Source organism: Vulpes lagopus, chromosome 21 (assembly GCF_018345385.1).
Source record: "Vulpes lagopus strain Blue_001 chromosome 21, ASM1834538v1, whole genome shotgun sequence".
NCBI lineage: Eukaryota > Metazoa > Chordata > Mammalia > Carnivora > Canidae > Vulpes > Vulpes lagopus.
In genome coordinates this window covers 6,782,104-6,803,754 of record NC_054844.1, presented here as the reverse complement: position 1 = coordinate 6,803,754, position 21,651 = coordinate 6,782,104, and the positions used below count along the sequence as shown (strand labels likewise).

The window sequence follows — 21,651 nt, the reverse complement described above, 5'->3', positions numbered from 1 at the left end:
GGGGTGCCAGTGGTGGAAAGGAAAGGAAAAGCAGACAAGGAAAATGGTTATGGAGCTAGATTCTGTAGGACTTGGGGCAGCTGCAGGTGAGTGTTGGGGAGGAAATAGCCCAAGAAAATGCCTCAGTTTCAGGTTTTCTCTCAGGCTCAAAGGGTTGTGGTTCAGTTCACTGAGCCAGGGGGTGAAGAAGAAGGGTAAGAAGGTTTATGGAGAAAGAAGATTCATTCCTCTGGGACATTTTGAGCTTGGGACATTCCACTGAGCCCATGCCCTTGAGTTCCCTCCCCAAAACCCATAACTTTAGTCTAATTATGAGGAAAACTTAAGCTAAGCCTATATTGAGGAACATTCTATAGGATACTTGACCAGTACCCCTCAAAACAAGGTCATCAGGACAAAGAAACCACCATAGTCTAGAGGAGCCTAAGGAGATATGATCATTAAATATAATGTGGCCTCTTGGGTGGGACCCTGGAACAGAAAAAGGATATTAGGTAACCACTAAGAAAATCCAAATAAAGTATAAGCTTTAGGTAATAATAATAATGTACAGTATGTGTTCATTGGTGGTGAAATTATACCCACATTCATGTAATAGGGGAAACTGAGTGTATACACCTATACTGTCTGTACCATCTTTGAAACTTTTCTGTATATTGAAAGCTCTTCTAAAGTAAAGAGTGTATTGAAAGGAAAGAAAGTAGAGGAAGAAATTCTCATCATCACTGGTACAAATGCAGAACGGCGCGGCCATTTTGGCAGTCTTACAGTTGCTTATAAAATCAAACATAGACTTACCCTATGACTTAGCAGTTCCACAACTTAGTATTTACTTAAGTGAAACCAAAACCTATGCTCACATTGAAGCCAGTACACGAAGACTTATAATGGCTTTATTTGTAATCACAAGAAACTGGAAACAGCCCAGACATCTCCCAGCTACTGCTAGGTAAATGGACCGTGGCACATCCCTACACTGAGACACTACTTAGCAATGGGAAAGATCAAGCCCCTGAGAATGCCACACGGCTGAATCTCAGCTGTGTCATGATAAGTGAAGGAAGTTAGCCTCAAAAGGCTCCACACTGTCTGAGTTTACTTAGATGGCATTCTGGAAAAGGCAAAACTAAAGGCACTCATGCCAGGAGCTGGAGATTGGGAAGCTGGACTCCAAAAGGACAAGGTAGAGGGAATATTGAGTGAATTGGAATTGTTCCTCATCCTGATTGTGGTTGTGGCTACAAAACAGTATATGTTCACAGCGCACAGAAGTGCACACTAATAAAGTGCATTTTGCTGTTTAAATTTCATCTTAAAAGTGAAAAAATAAAACAACTGAGGGATGATTGGCCACTTTTTAAAACCGTTCTCCAAGGGATTTGTTTAAATAGTATTCTCACCTGTTGCACTTTCAGTGCTCCCATTTCCAACTGTTCGGTCTGCCAAAAGGGCATTTTGGTGGTTTTAAGTGAATATTCACTATGCTGTGTGCTGTTTGGAGACTCAGAAGGGGGAGCTGCAGTCCAGAAACAAAGACCCAAAGCAAAGACAAAGAGATGACAGCTAGGCTTATATTTGAACAATGGGGAAATGAGGAAAGTGCCTCCTAATCACCTGCGTTTGATATAATCATGAAGCTGATGAGATCTTACTTTTGTACAACATCTTAGAGCTTACAGAGCTCTCACAGGCATTCCCCCATGATCCACATAATGCTTCTCCCACTAAGATGGGATATAAGTTGTCACCTTCCTTGTTAAAAGGAGACAGAGGGGGCATACCTGGGTGATTCAGTCTCTTGAGCACCTGACTCTTCGTTTTGGCTCAGGTTATGATCTCAGCATCATGGGTTTGAGCCCTGCATCCGGCTTCACACTCAGAACAGAGTCTGCTTAAGATTCTCTCTCTCTCTTTCTCCCTCTGCCTACCTCCCCACCCCCACCCTCCACTTGCACACACATATTCTCTGAAAGAAAGAAAGAGAGAGAGAGAGAAAGAAAGAAGAGAAAGAAAGAAAGAAAGAAGAAAGAAAGAAAGAAAGAAAGAAAGAAAGAAGAAAGAAAGAAAGAAAGAAAGAAAGAAAGAAAGAAAGAAAGAAAGAAAGAAAGAAATTTTTTTAAAAATAGGAGAGGGAGGTACTGAGAGTTCTCACTTACCTCTGTGTGTGGCTCAGAGCTCTCCATAGGTTGGTAATCAACATAAGACACATGGTAACTTGGTGTGGTATGACTATCTTATGTAGTTGGCAAATAAAGAATATAATTACTTTATAGATGATGAAACTGAGGTTCTAGGACTTTTCCGAGGTCACTTGGCTAGTAAGCATTAGTGGCAAGAGTTCAACTCAGATGTTCGGCTTCCAAGCCTGCTTCTCTTTCTCTTATCCTGTATGTTGGCAGTGGGACTTTGCTGCATAGTGTATTTAAATTAATGGCATTTTGCCATGAATCTTCACCTCTTTAATGTGCCAGTGAGTGGAGAGTTCCAGTTAGCTTCCACTATCGGAGTCAGTTGTAACACATAAAGGCAGCTTTACTCACTGTCATCTTTACTAGTAACTTTGGGAGCCTGGAAGCAGTCTGCATTCTTTGTGTTCCTCTCAGCTCCTGTGTTTGGATAGTGTCTGCATATATGAGAACTGTGTGTATGTTGGAAACTGTGACTTCCAGAAAAAAAACAACTCATCAGGGTAAACATGAGAGAGAAGGTGATTTTTCAACAAACACCAGAATATCTATATCAGAATGAGTATTTTTCTTTCAGATAACTGCTTTGAGAGGATATCCAATTCAGTTGCTTTCTACTTATATCTCATTTTTATGCAAAATAAAAACACCATGTTCCTTACCAGGACTAGCTCTGAGAAGCCTTTCCTCTGACTCCTTAGTGGTCTCTGAGTTCCTTCTGGGCAGAGCTGAGCCTTCTGCCCTCCACGTCCTCAGGTATCTAGACCAGAGTATGGCCCTCCAGGGGGCTCAGACTGTGTCTGTTGAGTGGAACTGAACTAAAACTCATTATCTGGGACAGGGTTGTCACTGCAGGGTGGAGGATAGTCCACAGACATCTCATCCCCCTTGATCTCTGGCCTGAAGAACGTGGACAACCACTGGCAGGAAGCCTTAGCCAAAACTATCTCAGTTGCCTGACTTTGCCCACAGGTTTATTAGTCATTCCGTACAACTGTACTTCTTTCTTTGAGCCCATTTGTCCTTGGCCACATTTCCTGCTCCTTGACTTTTACTTCCCCTTCCACCATTTCTATCCACCTATGCTGTCTAGTGTCCACCAGACACTATCCAACTCTGCCCTGAGGGCCACTCCAAGCCTCATCTCAGCCTCACTGACTGGTTTTTCTCGCCCCCTTCCCTCATGTTACGGACCGAGCATAGGTTTTTCTACCCCTCCTTCCCTGCTCCTCACTCAGAAGCCCCTCTAGGGAGGAACTGGTGACCAAAGGAACCTCTAGAGTTTTCCTGGATCACCACTGATATTTCAGAGCAATGGTATTCCTGATATTTCATGGATATTCCTCGTTCGCTGGGGTTTAAGGCAGAACCTCTCGTCTCTAGGTCAGAGAACAGGAAAAGAGAGAATCATCAAAACCTTCCTAGCCCTGAGGGGCCTCACAAAGAGCCCACCACACTCCGCCATATTTCCATTCAGAATCCCTATTGAGTGTTATCATCCACCGCACATTGCTAGTGTTCCTCATCAAAATTTTACAGGAAAACATTACTAGTGTGAGTGAAACTAAGAATTAACACTGAAGGAGGTAAATAAAAGAAAGCTCTATTCCCTCTTAATGTTGGCCTAACTTAAAATATGAATGAGCCTTCTTTCAGTCCTAATAGAAATATGTTTATATGCTCCCATGTATTCAGAATAGTTTGACCTATAGTTACCCATTCTCACTGTATGATGGAAAGTCTGCTAGGCTCGAAGTCTAGAGCCTGGATTTGGTCAAGCTGTCTATGAAAGCTGAGTATCACTTGCTTATGTCATCTGGAAATGACAGTCTAGTCACTGAATGGCTTCTGCCCTAACACTCACTCCTGCTTCCATTATCGAGCCAGTTCAGCCCTGTGCTGAATTCCAGCATGCAGTGAGAAAGACACATTTTTTCTCAAGTTGCCCAAAGGCTCACCCTCCAGATAACCCTCTTTTCCAAACAGCAAGTGATCCCTAAAGTTTTTTGGTATGGTTGTCCCTTCCGTCTCATTAGACTGTGAGCCCCCCACGGCAGCAATCATATCCACTTTCTTCTGTCTCCCCACCATGCCTGGGTGCCAAGGTCTGAACTCAGTGGTCACCCACTGGCTTTTAGAAAGATGTCCTTCAGGCCAGGAGGGCCCTTAACTTACAGTACAAGCTCTCAAAGGCTAGATGGCACTGTTGCTAGAGCCAAATCCGGTGTATTCTGAAATAAGGGGGAGAAGGGAAGGGAAAATAGAGCAGGAAGCCCTGGACTGTGGACTTGCTGAGTTTGACTCGGACTTGTTACAGAGATGCGTGAGGACTCCTCCAGCACGGAGGGTTTTGCTATTTCACAGCCCTTTACCCACATGGCCCCAGTGAGGCTTCACCACAACCTTGGTAGAGACAGGACACTGCACCAATTCTAACTTTGTAGAAAAGCAGCTCAGAGAAATCAATGCCTGGGCTCCAGTTAAATGGCAGCGAATCAGCAGAGATTTCTGCCATCCATGCCTTGTTGGCATTGCTCTGCCAGGGCAAAACACCTGGAGTTTGCCTGAGGAGGACTATGGTTGGTGGCATGGCTGTCCCAGGACAGTCACTTGAGTAAACTGGACCCAGTCTGAGGGGAAAAGGTAGGGTTAGCAAACAGATTGACTGCAAGGTACCAGCCTCATCTCTGTCTCAATATGTGTGCTTTTTTGATCAGGGGAGAATACAGTCATTTTGGAGGAAACAAATGATAACACATATAGGTTCTTTGAAGAAAGGCAACTGTAGGTGATTTGTACGCTTACTAGGATTGAAGGCAAATGGTTATTGTTTCATTTAAAGAATGACTTATTTTAAGATGCTGCTCAATGATTGGTTTCTTTTTTTAAAAAAAAGACTTTATTTATTCATGAGAGACACAGAAAGAGAGGCAGAAGCACAGGCAGAGGGAGAAGCAGGCTCCATGCAAAGAGCCTGATGTGGGACTCGATCCCAGGAATCCGGGATCAGGCCCTGAGCCAAAGGCAGACGCTCAACCACCAAGCCACCCAGGCATCCCTCAATGGTTGGTTTCTAAATGTCATTTGTCCATTGCTTCATTATGTTCACATGTTTCTCATTAAAATGATACAAAGCAAAGAAAACCATTCTGTGTGGTAGGTGGGATGGGTGTCATGACTGTGCCCATTCTACAGATGAAGAAATAGAGGGTCAGAAATGATCACATGTTTGATCACTGAAATTTCATCTTGGTATGAGGCTGGAATCAAATCTTCTCCTCTTTCCACCATAGTTTTTCCAGGCTATTTAGAAATCACAAAGTTTGGAGGGCTGTTGTGGATATGGAGGGTAAAGCATCAGAGACTAGGAGAACAGAAGAGTAATGGATGATTAAGGATATGCAATGTGCAAATTTGAGAGAAAATCGATATTTCTGTTGTTTGTGCCATCTGATTGTACTCTCCTATTTCCCCAGGATGATGAAGATAAGCTGACCTGGAAAGATCGTTTCCCGGGTTACTTGGTGAACTTCGCCTCCATCTTATTTATGGTAATTTTCTTGATGGAACACCTGCTTATGACTTATGCATGTAGATCCTGTAGAGCAAATGCTGTGGGTATGTTATTCTAGAATGCTGTGGGGATAATGAGGAGCTAGTAAGGATGAAGCCACAGTCTTCCTTGTCTAAACAGCAAGGATCTTTCTGATAGTGAGGCCACTGTGGGTATCAGTCACCTGGAGAGGGTAAGGTGATTCCTTCAGGCCCAGAATGGAGGTCAGTGGCCTTGAATGGCTCCAGAAGGAGGATTTATCTTCCCAGATAGAAGATGGTAGCAAGGTTCTATCTTGCCAGGCTTGAGCACAGGGTTTTGAAGTGGAACTTCCAGGAATGCCTTCTGCATTGAGACAGATCAAGACCTTGGAAGAAGTAACCCAGGAAAGAAGTAATTCCAGGCAGAATCGTGGCATCCTGTTCGGGCTTCAGGCTGGCTCTCCCTGATGGTTTGTGGAAGAGAACAGAGCCTGGAAACCACAGAAGACAGCCAGCTTGGGCTCTGTGTGAGCCCAATTCTGTAGCTTCCCTGTAGTTATTGTGTTTATTTCCCTGTGTGCTCCGTTAGAGTTTGGAAGAACCTTTTCAAAAGACCCAGATGAATCTCAGCTGTATCAGGGAAGATGAAGAATGGGTCTGTGGTTCACATTCGAGGCAGATCAATGAGGTGGTAGCACATCATTCTTGGGAGCCAGGATGGTTGAGACCACAGTGAGTAGATCGAGAAGACTTCAGGAAGGTGAAACTCAGAGAACTAAGCTCAGATCACTGAGACCCCTTGCCCTCCCCACCCCCCTTTATGGTAGATTCCTTCTAGTATTCAAGGTTGGAACTTGTGTTTTAAAAAGGAAGGTTGTGTCCTTCCATAATTTCTGAGCAGGACTACACATTAGTTGTGGCGTTATAGTTGCTTATTCTGGGACTGAAGTCATAATAATTTTCTGGACCTCCTTATCAACATTACCTCTGGCCCTGACCCAAGGTTATTATAGTTGTTGTGACCATTGAGGACAGGAGCCATGTCTTAATCACAGAAATTAGAAGGAATCCTAGGCACCATCTATTTCAGCACCTCATTTCACAGATGAAGTACAGAGGTGATGGATGCCTTGCCAAAACTGAGACATCTGCATTCGTTACCTTCTCATTGCCTAACAAGAGCAAAGCATGCAGAATTTATTCAGGAATATGTGGTGAATCGCAATGTGTTAAACTGAAGTGATATAAAGTTTAATTTAGCATATCAAAGCCTCCCACAATATACCTATTATTGTCAAAGAGTTTATTCATTCATTCAGGAAATATTTAACAGAGGGCACCTGTCAGGCTCAGTTTCTGGAGTGTGCAACTCTTAATCTCCAGGATTGTGAGTTTGAAGACCATGTTGGGTGCAGACATTACTTAAAATCTTAAAAAAAAAAATTTAAAATATATCTAACAGGTGCCAACTGTATGCTTGACACTATTCTTAGGCACTGGGGATAGAATAGAAAATAAAATAATCTCTCCTTAAGGAGTTTCCAGATAGCAAATATGTGCCTAAATAAGGAAACTGATCAGTAAAATAGACCTTCTATCTCCAGTAGTGGTAGGTGAGGCTCTTTGTAGCATCCCCTCTTGCTGAAAAGAAGAAATATTGGATAAATATATTTTTCATTCTTCTTAAAGCCTTGAGGGGATGATAGGTTAGTAAAGAATATGAGACTCTTCCTAATACAGATCCATCTAAGGGAAATGGAACCAAGGAAACAAATACCTGGGCCCTAAAAGTGCTTTAGCCTTGAGGGAATCTTCTCGTCTAGGTGAACTTGGGCTTTGGTTTTGAGTGGTTTTATGGGGCAAGGGGGAGAAAAATTGGGGTGTGGCTGGCTCAAAGTGGAGATGCTAACAGGAAGTTCTCACCAAGTTAAAATGGAACACCACAAAAGAGCTACACTCTCCAAATAAAGATGAAGTAGAACTAAACACATCCCTTCCCCATCCATGGGACTGCAAGAACATTATAAGGAGAACAGGAAGAAAAAGGGAAACAAAACCCTGAGAAGTGGCCACAGGTGATCCCTATCATGGAATCCTGGCCTGATTTGTCACTTGGGAGGACCAGGGAACCTCAGGCTATAAACTTGGTTCAGGACAAGTCGTGTTTCCAGGTGCCCAGCAGAAGCAAGCACAAGTTCTCTCTGTAGGAAGGCACATCCCGCCAGTCCTCAAAAAATGCCCCACAATAATTTTTGAAGGGCAAAGAAGAGAATACAGTTAAAAATAATCAATTATATAAGAAGCTAAAGCACAAATGGAAGAGAACCAGTGTGGAGAGAGAGCAAAAACTAAAGATACTAGAAATATCAGTCACAGGTTAAAACACCCCATTTGAAAATATCTGCAAAAAAAATAAATTATGTTTAAAATGACTTAAGGATTTGAAAACCACCCAATAAATCTTCTAGAACTGAATATATATCAATGAGACGTGTACTATGTAATAATGAATATATACATAAATATGAACATATTAATATATAAATATATATAACATTTTGTATATACATCCTCCTCCCCCTGCCCCATGGGTGGGTTTAACAACAAATTAGACATAGCTGAAGAGATAATTTGTGAGCTGCAGTACAGGTTAGAAGAAAGTATCCATAGTGCAGCATAGGGAGGCAAAAGATTGAAAATTCAAAAGAGAAATTAAAGATTTGGAAATAGAGTGAGAACATTTCACATGTATTTAATTGCAGTACTGGAAAAAGAGGTGAGAATAATAATGGACAAGATACAGTGACTGTTGGTCTCCTGATTGGCTAGTTCTGCCAACAGAATTCCAACTCAGAGATTGAAGAATCCCAGTGAAATTCAAGCAGGAAAAAGAAAAAGAAATCTACATGTAGATTCATGACAGTGAAATCGTAGAATATATAAGACACAAGAAGGGGCACCTGGGTGGCTCAATTGGATGAGCATCTGACTCTTGATTTCAGCTCAAGTCATGATCTCAGGATCCTGGGATCAAGTCCTACATTGGGCTCCATGTACAAATTGGAGTCTGCTTGAGGATTCTCTTTCTCCCTTTCCCTCTGCCCATTGCCCCTCACTCCCACATGCACCCCCTCCTCCTTCTCTTTCTCAAATAAATAAATAAATCTTTTTTAAAAAGACACAAGAAAAATCTTAAGTGCAGTCAGAAATCAAAAGACAAATGACCTTCAAGAGATTGTTCCATCGGCCATTGATTTTGCATAGCTTTTGGAAGCCAGAATACAGTGATGTGGTATCTTCATGTGCTGAAAATAAAACAATTGCTAACCTAAAATTCTATACCTAGAATTCTAATGTAGAAGTATTAGAATAAAGTAAAGGTATTTATAGCCAAACAAATATTGAGGGTTTGCCACCAACTGAATCTTTCACTAAAGGAAGTCCTAAGAATGTACTTCAGATGTGATCTCATATGGAAAAACCATAGTTTTAAGAAGGAATGAAGAACAAAGTGGTATAAATCTATATAAACTTTGGTTGTAAACAATGATGATGATTTCTCATAGAGTTAAAAATATGGAAGAGGGCCACCTGGCTGGCTTAGGTGAGACTCTTGATCTTGAGATCATTTGTTCAAGACTCACATTGGGTGTGGAGCCTACTTAAAATTAAATAATTTTTAAAAATTTAAAGATAAGGTGGAATCGGGGTGTCTGGGTGGCTCAGTTTGGTTAAGTATCTGCCTTTGGCTTAGGCCATGATCTCCAGGTCCTGGGACTGAGCCCCCATGTCGGGCTCCTTGCTCAGCCGGGAGTCGGCTTCTCCATCTCCCTCTGACTCTCCCTCTGTTTATGTGCTCTCACTCTCTCTCTCTCTCTCAAATAAATCAATAAAATCTTAAAAAAATATAAGGTAGAAAAAATTAGGTAGAATTACAGTGCATACAATAATAATAGCATATAAGTTGAGTGGGCAATAATGAAACAAAAACATTGTAAGATCTTTATATTTTCTCCCTGACAATTTATATGGAAGCACAAAGGCTAAGAATGATCAAGACATTCTTGGAGAGCCCAGGTAGTTCAGTCACCTAAGTATTTTGGCTCAGGTCATGATCTCTGGGTCCTGGGATCAGGCTGTGGCAGACTCTGCACTCAGTGGGGAATCTGCTTGAGGATTCTCTCTCTCCCTCTCCCTCTGCACCTCCCTCTGCACACACTCTCTCCCTAAAATAAATAAATCAATCTTTTTTAAAAAAAGAAGATAGTCAAGACACTCCTGAAGAGGAGTAAAGAGGGCTAAGGTACTCTACCAAATAGAAACTTACTATAAAACAGTAATAAGGGATCCCTGGGTGGCGCAGCGGTTTGGCGCCTGCCTTTGGCCCAGGGCGCGATCCTGGAGACCCGGGATCGAATCCCACGTCGGGCTCCCGGTGCATGGAGCCTGCTTCTCCCTCCGCCTGTGTCTCTGCCTCTCTCTCTCTCTCTCTGTGACTATCATAAATAAATAAAAAATTAAAAAAAATTAAAAAAAAAAAACAGTAATAAATATGACAGTGTGATATTGTTGCAGGAATATAATTAGACTGGTGGAACAAAACAGAAAGCCAAGAGTCAGATCCATGCAAATAGCACTGCTTATACTTGGAGAAAAGGTGGATCCATAAAAATTTCATTACAGGGTACAAAACAGAAGTTCAGAATTACTCTAAGGTTGTTATCTTGAATAATCAAAAGCTAGAGTTAAGCTTCCTGGAATAGGGAAAAATTCTGAAATTGCCTTCATGTTGAATATAAATCTGCAGTTCAGAGGAAACCTGATAAGATGGTATAGGTGCTATTAAAAGCCATGAGATTGTACACAATCACCAGGAGAGTGAGGGTAGCTAGAGGAAAGTCTAAGAGTTGAGTCCCAAGACACTGCCATGTTCAAATTTGGGTGCATGAGGAGGATCCAAAAAACAAGATCAAAAGTAACAGCTGGCAGAGTGTGGACAGTCCTGGAAGCCAAGAAACTATTGCAAGGGGAGGGCAATCAATGATGTCAGATGCCAGTGATAGGTCAGGCAAGAAGAGAACTGAAAAGAGAAGCTTGTCTGCTGTCCAAGAGAGGACCTGGAATCGTCATCATCACTGTCAACAACAAATAGGTTACTGCATCACCACTGACAAATACAGGCATACCTTTGTCTTATTGTATTGTATCTTATTACACTTTGCAGGTTTTAACATTTTTTACAAATTGAAGGTTTGTGGTAACCCTGTATTGAACAAATCTATTTGTGCCATTTTTCTAAGGGGTTTGGCTTATTTCTTGCCTCTGTATCATAGTTTAACAATTCTTTTTTTTTAAAGATTGATTTATTTATTATAGAGAGCATGCATGTGCATGAGTGAACATGCAAGTGGAGAGGGGCAGAGGGAGAGGAAGAGAATCTCAAGCAGACTCCCCACTGAGCAGGGAGCCTGATGCAAGACTCAATCCCATGACCCTGAAATGTGACCTGAGTCAAAACCAAGAGTCAGACCCTTAACTGAGTCAGTCACCCACAAACCCCTAGGTTGGCAATCCTTACATTATTTCAAACTTTTTCATTATTATTACATTTGTTATGGTGATCTGTGATCAGTGATTACAACTGACTGGAAGCTCAGATGATGGTGGTTAGCATTTTTTAGCAATAAAGTGTTTTTTAATTAAGGTATATACATTGATTTTTTTAAAGGCATTATGCTACTGTACCCTTAATAGACTACAGTAGAGTGTAAACATAACCTTTATATGTACTGGATGACCACAAAATTCATTTGATTTTCTTCATTGCAATATTTGCTTTATTGTGCTGGTCTGGAACCAAACCCACAATACTCTTGAGGTCTGCCTGTACTGAAAACTGGGTCAGTGGTGGGTCATCTGCCCAAAGTTCTATATTTTTAAAAATTCCATAGAGGCCTCCTAACTAGACTGGAGGGTGCAGTAATTTATTGTTGTTGTTTAGAAATATTATATGATTATTTCTCCATCTTCCCTTTTCTAACCCCACCTACCTCTACATCTTCATACAAATGGGAGATTCTGTATCAGAACCAAGAACTAATTGCTATATCTCACTGATGCCTGGGGTCTTGTAATCAGCCAGTGCTGAGCACTGGACTGTGTGAGAAGAAGCTGAGAAGAGAGTGGTAGGGATGGGGTGGAACCCCTTTAAAGATCACCCCTTTAGGGGCACCTGGTGGCTCAGTGTGTTAAGTGTCTGCCTTTGGCTCAGGTCATGATTCTAGGGTCCTGGGATTGACCCCATGTCAGGCTCCTTGCTCAGCAGAGAGTCTGCTTCTCTCTCTCTCCCACTCCCCCTGCTTGTGTTCTCTCTCTCTGTCTGTCAAATTAAATAAATAAAATCTTAAAAAAATGTCACTCCTTTATAGTCAGGTTCTCTTGGGTTCACTGAGATAAGGATTAATAGCACTCCATCTTACTTTCAAAAATATTCCAGGTTGGGCAATAAATTATATAGTCTCCTACCTATTAGATTTTTAAAAATCTTTATTTTGTGCTAACTTGTTCTCATTTTTTCTTTTTTTCATTTTAAAAGATGTCTCAATATTCTAAAGGAAAGGGCTTGGCAGTGCCCTAGAACAAGGTGTGGAGTGAGAGATAAAGGGGTCATGATAGTATTTATAAAAAATTGGGATTTGGTTATGGAATTAGGATAAGCCAAAGGCACCTACTACAACACACATGACTACGGATATACTTCCCTCCTCCACCCCCTGTGACTAAATCTTGGCAGAAGATGCCAAGGCCATGGCCATGGGAAGGGTTTTAGGGATGCCAATCTGTCACATTAACTGGAGTTATTTTTCGTGGAATGGTGAGCACAAAGCAATGTCCCAGTGCTCTGTTCCTCTTCCCCACCTGTGATAGAGGGCAGCATGGACAAAGATGAATTTTCTTTCTTTTCCAACCCAACATGTTGAACTCAGTTTCTTTCCTTTTTAAAAAATTTTTCAAAGATGCATTTAATTAGTTGAGAGAGAGCATGAATGGGGGGTGAGGATGGGGCCAAAGGAGAGGGAGAGAGAATCCCAAGCAGACTTCCTTTGAGCATTGAGCCCCCATTGGAGGGCTGAGATCATGACCTGAGCTGAAAGCAAGAGTTGGATGCTCAACTGACTGAGCCCCCCCAGGTGCCCCTTTATTCCCTTTTTGAATTAAAATTCTTTTGTTTTCTTTTTATGTGGGAGGGGATTATCAGAAGCAGTGTCCCTATACTAGAGCTTGGTGCCTGAGCTTCCTTCCCATTCCCAAGACAGTCATTTACTTCTACTTGTGTATTGGGAACCAGCCATCAGAAACCCTCCTCCTTAACCTGACTTATTGCAGGGGCCTCCTAACTGTGCCTTTAGAGATCATCAGCCTACTCATCTTTTTAAAATCTAGATCAAATCATGTCACTTCTCTGCTCAAAACTCTCTTAAGGCTCTACATCTCATGAGATATAGAAGCCACCATCCTTATACTACATCCTTGTCTATATAACCTTGTACATCCTTGCACTACATCCTCCTTTTCCCCCCCTCCCCTCCCTTTCTTTCTTCTTTAGCTACCCTCTGCCTGATAGCCCCTTCCCTCAGACGGCCTCCATTAGAGCCTTGCTGAAATGTCACCTCCTCACCTATGCCTCACCTACATCTTTCCTGACCACCCTATTTTAAATTTTAAATCCCTATACTCCTGTTTTGCTGTATTTGATTCTATAGTATTTACTACACCAGATATACTAATTGATGTGTTTTAGTAGTTGGTTGTCTGACTTTCCCCACTAGAAGATCCTGTGTGATTTGTTCACTACTATATCCCTGACACTTAGAATGGTGACTAGCATATAGAAGGCACTCAAGACATATTTTGTGAATGGCTGAATGAAGAAATGAATTAGTTAATCAGATTAATAAGTTGCCAGGGATACCTTATTATGTCAAAGTCGTTAGTGTGTTTCTGGTTTAAAATTGAGCTACTATTTCTATGCCCTGTTCTAGACTGGGTATGTTCCCCCTGGTTTCAGCCCAGGTTGCTTCTGACTTGTCCGTTTCTGCTTGCTTTTCAAAAATTCCTTTCCCCAGGCCTTTCTCATAGGAAACTGACCCAAAACTACTTCCGTGGGATTTTCTCTAATCCCCCCGCTCTCTACTCAGAGTGTATGAAGCACATGAACTGAGCCTGTACTCTGTCCAGCTGCTACAAGGCTCATCCTTGTATATGTGCAATGATTTTTTCAACTTTGATTCAGAATGCAAGATCTGGAGGGCAGGGACCAGACCTGTTCTCCTTCCTCATAGCGTTAAATAGGATTCTGGACTCTGTTGCCTGGCTTTTGTTGCCATTTGGTTATATCCACAAGTAAAGCTATGGGATCAGAATACCAAAGGCAATGGAGAGCATGATGATGTTCTCATGTGCTGGGGAACTAGATTCTTAGAGCCAGAGACCAGCAAATCTTTGCCAGGCAGGTTCCACAGTGAGGCAACGCTGTGAAATAGCATGAGGCACAGAATGCAGTACAAGACCAACCCCCACTTTTGGCCTATTTGAGGGGACACTGATCACAGACATAAAATATACTCAGTGTACATTTGCTGAATTTAATAAACAAAATCAACATTGCAGCCATGGTGGTGAAAACAGAGCTCGATTTAGTACTAGATGAGCTATATTCTAATGCTGAGTTGGGGTTGTAGATGTGGGAGCCACAGAGCAGGGTTCAAATCCTGGACAGTCAGTAAATCACATCCACAAAAGGCTTATTTTATATTACTGTTATAAGGATTAGTGTTCATGAAGATGTGCATCCAATAACAAAATCAAGAGGACACAAATGGACTAGTTAATGATGATGTTACCACTGTTAGCATTCCAGCTTTGCCAGGAACTGCCCAGACCTTAGACCCATCACATTGCTGCTTTTTGGGCCTCAGTTTCCTTATATATGAGATTGGAGGCAGGATGTGGCTGATCCATGAATGCTAAAATCCTTTAACTCCTACCAGAATCCTGGAGACGAGGGTTGTAGTCCGTGCCTTGTGACCTTGAGCAAGCCACTGCACCTTCCATGCCTGTTTCCTCATCTGCAAAGTGGTCATGGGACTGGGCTGGTCTTCTCCGTGCTCTTCTAACTTGAGAACTGTGATTACTGAGGGGCTTGTAGGCAACCTCGAAGGACAGGTCAGAGCCTGGTTTCTCTAGTGGCCTGCAAAATCAGGGGCAGAGAGATGAGGATGGCACAGAGCAGCAGCAGAGGGTTGGGGAGGGGTGTGTCAGAGGCAGGGCCGAGGAGGCAGGGAGGGTGGAAAAGGGGCTTCCCTAAGTGAGTTAGAGCAGTGCCTCTAGAACTTGAATAGGAATCTGGTTCAAGTGCAAATTCTGAACCAGTGTGTCTGGCATTGTGCTTGAGATTCTGCGTGCTCCAAGGCTCCCAGACGATGCAGCAGGTCCACAGATCACACTCTGGGTAGCAGTGAAGAGTTCTCTTCCTCCCCTAGTTTAGCAGCGGGGGCCTCTTGGAGAAGAATTGAAGCTGATCTCCTTCCCACTCATTCCTCCATGCCTCACCCCCAAGACCCCAAAGCCAAAGCTGTTTTTGCCATTGTTGTTTTCCCCCAGACCCACCCACAAAAGTACACTCTTTGATGCCCTGGCCTCCCCCTGCCTCATTAATACCACCATCGCCGGCCTTCACTGCAAAAGTGATTTTGGGGGAAAAGAATCTCACACCATGTTTTCCAGGCCCTTTCTGTCTGGCAGTGACAATCCCAGAGGAACAGGAAGTGAAAATGTCTAAATTGTTGGAGAGCGGTGATGTCATGTCCAGGTTTTCCCACTCACATGATCATCATTCTTCCCTCGTCCTGGAGGCTGGGGCTTCTGGTGCTCCCACCCTCCACCCTGCATCAGAAGAGGGGCCTCCCACCAGTGTCCTTCCCATCTTGCCTCTCCTCCACCCTGACATACATGCATGTGTGTGCATATGTGTGCATGCGTGCACACGCACACACTCTCTACCCAGAGAACACTGCCATCCTGCCTGCCATAGGTAGGCCTTCTTTTGCACACTGTGGCCCATAGAACAAATAGTAATATTTGTACAGCATACAGGGATAACTAGCTAAGGCTGCCACCAGCACCCCCAGGCCGCAGCATCCCCAGGCAGCCCCCAGAGGTCTGAAGACATTCATACCTTGACACATCTGCAACCTAGTCCCCAGTCCTCATTTTGGGAGAAAAGAGGACTCTCATTGGTCCACCAGGGTCCTAAGTACTGCTTGCAAAGCATTGCCTGAGCCAGGGCCCCGTCTCCTCCTCCCCTCCTCCCCTCCTTTCCTCTCCACACCGCCTTCTCCTCCTCTTCTTCCTAGGGAGGGAACATGTCATCCAGGACAGTTTAGAGTTTCAGAAGGAACCTCTTCTCTCCCCATGTTTCCAAGTAGCTCTCCAGACCCAGTGCCAGCCCCTCTTCCCCTGACCCCAGAGGAAATACTACCTAAACAGCCTCCTCTGCGGAAAGGATTCTAAGAAAGAAGACTTCAAATGACTGAAACAAATTAGAATTTTGCTCTGAGCAGGTTATCCACCTGGCCTGTCTCATGTCCTCCCTCTGCCCTCTCCAAGGGCTCACTCAGGGCACTTTTTTCCCCCAATGTCCTTGGACTTCATGGGAACAAACATTCCTGGGCTGTGATGGGAGAGGAGGTGGGCTGGTCTGGGAGCACAGTTTATTATTCCTTGGTTCTAGAAAGAGGAAGTGGGGAACCCTTAGAGGTCAAGTGGCTGGTAAACGTTCCTTTTAACAAAACAGCCAGAGATTTCAGCACTGAATGAGAAATCTGAGTCCTCATTCCGGGTGCCTGGTAGAGAAATCTTTGAGTGATGTTTTGTTTACCTGAGGATCGAGGGTCTACCAGTCTCACTCCTAGTTTCTCTCCCTTTATTCTTCTTTGGGGAGCCCTCCCGTATGCAGTGCAAGAAGCTCTAATTCACTGCTTCTCAGCTCAAACACCTTCAGTGGCTCCCTGTTTCCTTCCATTGAGATCCCAGTTTCTATCCCATTATTCCTCCTGATTTAGCTTGCCCCTCTGTACGCAGCCCCTTCATTGAGCACGTGGTACCTTCTCTGGTATTAATCACTGTGGTTTAATTAGAGTTCAGCTTACCTCCACAGTCGATTGGATGTCCCCTAGTGAAAGAAACCACGTTGCATGTGCTGCACACACCTTCTCTGGTGTTTGCATTCTTGGGGTTTTGTGTGTGTTGTTGACCATTTGGTATCTGGTAAAAATGGAAGGTGCTCTCTCATGGACAGCACCCCTGTCCTCAGAATTTGCACATGAGTCCAGAGGGTGTGCAGCCCCCTGTTACCCACGAGTGGGCTCCAGGTTCATAGAGTTCCTGACGTAGCAAATAGCACAGTTGGCTGAGCCAGTAGTAGTTGCTCAGCACTTGCCTGCTGAGCTCTGACACTCCCTGTCTCCCAAACAGATCGCCCTGACGTTCTCCATTGTCTTTGGGGTCATTGTGTACCGCATCACGACTGCAGCAGCTCTGTCTCTCAACAAGACCACACGCCCCAATGTCCGGGTGACAGTGACAGCAACAGCGGTCATCATCAACCTCGTGGTCATCCTCATCCTGGATGAGATCTATGGTGCCGTGGCCACATGGCTCACCAAAATCGGTACTGTGTCACAAAATCCCATGTTTCCCCAAGGCCCCCTGAACGCAGTCAGCTCAAAGCACACAGGGGTCTTGCTGGTGGTGACTGAAAAAAGGAATAGGGACCAAATGCTTTGCACAAGACATTTTAACCAGAGAAATGAGGAAGTACAGTGTTTCTGTACTTGCAGGGCCTGCCAGGGGCCTCCCCTCAGGCAAAGATCCTCCCTAGGACATTCTCTATCAGTTGTCTTCCAGCCCAACCAAGTTGAGTGCCTCACCAGCCCCTAAGCATCATACACAGGGTCTCTTCTTTTTAGCCTAATCTAAAGACGAGACAGGTTCAACACTTCTGGTTACAAGTCACCAAGTTTTAGATCTCCGCACTTTCCCAGGAGTGTTTACAGAGTCAAGAAAGCTCTTGATACTTGAGCCCTGGAGGGTCTTATCTATCCCCATCTTGCCGAGGCCCCAGAAAATCCATACATTCCCCACACACTGAGCAGACTTCAAAGAGGCATCTCAGACTTCCCAAGCTTCAAGCCAGTGAGAAAAATGTGGTGGCCTCAGTATTCAGACGTGTCATTTGAGCCGCAACCTGCTGTTGCCTAAGCGCCACTTTTTTGGCATTTGTGCTTGATGGGGGGAGGGCTGAGAGCTGAGACCCTTTCCTCATGGTACTTACCCTGGGTGGCCTGCGTGCATGCACCTCTCTTCCTGGTTGAATCTGAGGACCTGTCCGCTGCTCACTGGCCTCAGAAAAGTTGAATTAATGATATGATACTTTGAAGTCACTGACCAGTGAGAAGCAAGACACTTGATAGGATAGGTCTTCAAGAGAACCTTCCCCAGAGGATCAGAAAATTCCAGAAAGGTCTCACTAATTCTGATTAAAGGGATTCTTTCAGTGCCTTTCTCTAGCCTAGGCTCTACACACAGTGGATGTTGACTTTTGGTTTCTATGTGGATGTAGGCAGGGTACCTTCTAGAGTGGAGGCATGTGCAGGTTCATCAAAGTGATCTGTGTTCCTTTATAAATTTCTTGAGGAGAGTCAGCAGAGGATGTTGCTTCAGTGTGTCTAGTGGCATGTAGGACTCTATGGAAGCACTTAGGGGGAGCATCCAACACTCCTGAGGGCCCAGGGGAGGCCTCTGAGACAAGGGCATCAAGTTGCTTTGCCCACAGATAAGTGGTATTAGGATAGGCAGGAGGACAAGAGTTCCTAGCAGAGGAATGAGAATGAGAGGTACACACTGAAGAGAGAGATCAGATCCCTTGGGGTTAAGAAAGGCCCACGGAGGCATGCATGTGGCTGGGCTTATACACGTCTTTGAAGTCTGGGTAGAATTTTGGTGCCAAGCGAGGAGCAGAGGGCTCCGCCTGCAAAAGAAGGAAAACATAGAGCATGTTCAGGGTGTGAGAGGAGCCCAGCATGGCAGTTCCTATTGGATTGCCGAGGGCACAGCAGACAGGGGGATCTGGGCCCAGAGCATTGACTGAGACCTGATCTTTCAGTGGAAGACCTTGAATGCCAGGCCGAGAGCTCTGCTTCTTTTCACAGGCAAGGAGAAAGCGTTTGCCAGAGTTCAAGGGCCACGCAATAAAAAGTACCCATCTTTCTGGCCTGATCACTGAACTAGCTGAGAAGGAAGGCAAAGGCAAAGATTTCACTTTTAAGGTTAAAAAGAAGGCTACGTGGGAGGAAGCAACTTAGCAGAGAGCCAGAGAGGTTTCCTAATACCAGATTACAGACAGACTTTCCTCCCAGTGGTCCAGAGGCAGAGGACAGGGAAGCCTGGCAAGTCTCAGGACATGGTGGGGAGGGAGGCCCAGAAGAACACCTGCTTCTTGCAGGCCCTTGGCTCCTGAGAGGAAGTGCAGAGGAAGTGGGTAGATAGTGAATGCCAGTGTCACCTTCTAGACAGACCAATGAAATAAGTTTCTGTACCCTGAGAGGTGAAGGGAGTGAGTTCGAGGAGATTAGGCAGGGCATTACTACTAAGCGCACTCCCTCCACATCGGGGAGACATCAGAAGCGGAGAGAAGCATTCCCCATCCCCCTCAAGGGCTCTGACCTCACACCACTGGTGATTTTTTTGAAGAGGGCAACACGAATGGAGCTATATGCTTGTAAAACTACCCTGGCAGGAACCTAGGATGCCACAGAGGAGAGAGAGGCAGGGAGGCCTACTATAAAGGAGATTATTGAGTGTGTTTGGCAGGAAGGAGGGAAGAGAGGAGCAGGAAGCCAGCAGTGGTGCAGAAATATCTCCCTGTTGCCATCTGCATTACTCTATCTCACTTGTCTTCCACAACTCTGGAGAGCAGGAGGGCTAGAATTCTAGCTAGAGTGTGGCCCAAGATCAAAACCTCATTAACAAGTATTTAGTGAGCACCTCCCATTACCAGGCTGGGCAGATTCTCTTTGCATCAGGCCAGAAAACACCATCCACACTGTGAAGCTATGTCCAGTGTTTCTAATAGCACCCCTTCCCTCACCCAGGAATTTGGTGCTCCTTCTGGCTGTGAAACCAGGGGCCGGTGAGGACATCTGTGCCCTGGAAAGGAGATGAAATTCTAGTAACTACAATTTGTTGTTTCTGATAGTGATCTTCCTAAAGCGACTTTAAACTTAAAAGAATTCCATTATCCCATTTCATTCTCACAAAAACTGTACAGTCGGCAAGGGAAGTGTCATCTCCTCATTTTACTGAAGTTCACACTCAGAGTCTCCCTCTGAAATGCAGATACCTTCGGTGAGATGCTGATGCGAGTTTCTTACTGATGGGACTGAAATGGTGTATTAGGGCCCCGTGCAGGAACCTGTCTGGGCCTCGTCGGTGCTGCCCTTGTCTGCCTGCAACCGGGTGCTCCCAGAAGGCTCAGAGAGGTGTTTTTGTATAGCGGAAGAGCCACTGAATTAGGGAGCCCAATGGAAGGAAACTTTGAGGTCTAGACCTGGCTCCTTCTCCCTCCCATCCCCAGATGTGTGGCATTGGGCAAAACAGGGAGCTTTTCTGGAACGAATTTTATGGATCCTTCCTTCATCATTTCCTCCCTCCTGTCCACGATCATCACCTCTGTGAGGTCTGTCATCACAGCCTAAGGACTGTGGACCTCTGGCTTGGAAATCCCACCCAGTCATTCTTTCTCAGACTTTCTCCCTGGGCTGGCGGAAGGGAGCACCACTCCCATCAGCCCCCACAGAAAGTTTTCTTTTTGGTCTCAGATCAAATATAAACTAAGATTTGAGGCTCTTGGCCACCTTCTTCCCAGTATCCTCCTCCGCCCTGGGTGACCCACCTGACATCACCCTGTATGTTCCCACCTCTGTGCTGTTGTTTAGGCTGCTGTAAGTGCTCTCACGGCCCTCAGCGACCCTCCTTTTAAGGGACTTCTAGAGGCCTGCCTCCCCCATCCTTTTCTGGACACTCAACCAACTTCTGAACTCCTCGGACACAGATCATGCTTTCACTTGTTCATCGCTCAGATGTGGCGTGCCTGCTGGGTGCCAGGCACGATTCTGGGAATATAGTTGGAAACAATGAAGACATGGCCCCTACTCTCACTATGTTTATGCTGTAATACTGGAAAGATCAACAGTGAGTGGGAATATTTATGAAGGGTGAGAAAGCAAAAACAGTCACGTGACTGTGGTTTGGGGTTGTGCACTCTGGTCAAGTGGTGGGGAAAGGCCTGTCGAGGTGGTACCATGGTGGCTGAGACCAGAGCGACAGGAAGGCCCTGGAACACGGAGACCTGGAGGGAGGGCTCTAGGAAGAGGCAGTAGCAGAGGCAGAGGGGAGGGTGCAGAACAGCAGAGGGGACACCGCAGCACAGACTGGTGGCCTGTAAAGCAGCAGGTACGGGGACACTTGGGGTGTATTGTCTGCTCCACTCACTGGAGTTCATCACGTACTGTCTTCTCTCATTGCTGGACTTGTGTGTGTGTGTTTACTGGTCTTGGAATAGATGAGGCTCTGCCAGGGTAAAGAATTAACCTTAAAATCTCTGGTGCATAGTGCAAAGTCATTTATCTCTTCTCACTCATGCTCCACATCCAGTGTGTCAGGGTGGGGGGCTCGGCTCACACAGCCGCTCTAGGGCGCAGACGGATGGAGGCCACACGGCCACATCAGCTGTGAGCCACACAGGTCTGGGGGCACCGTCCCTCACTTCCGCTCACAGCATGCTGGCTGGAAGCAGCCTAATTGAGAAGAG

The 21,651-nt window shown here is 44.8% G+C and overlaps 1 protein-coding gene across 2 annotated transcripts in view; it reads left to right on the top strand.

Moving 5' to 3' along the window:
- LOC121479676 (anoctamin-2) overlaps positions 1 to 21,651 on the top strand; it is a 341,299-nt gene that overhangs the window by 258,071 nt on the left and 61,577 nt on the right. For both annotated transcript variants that reach the window (XM_041735401.1, XM_041735402.1), the window contains exons 15-16: positions 5,663 to 5,737; positions 17,256 to 17,451. In XM_041735401.1, coding sequence (XP_041591335.1) covers positions 5,663 to 5,737; positions 17,256 to 17,451 — 271 coding nt within the window. The remainder of the gene's footprint in view (positions 1 to 5,662; positions 5,738 to 17,255; positions 17,452 to 21,651) is intronic.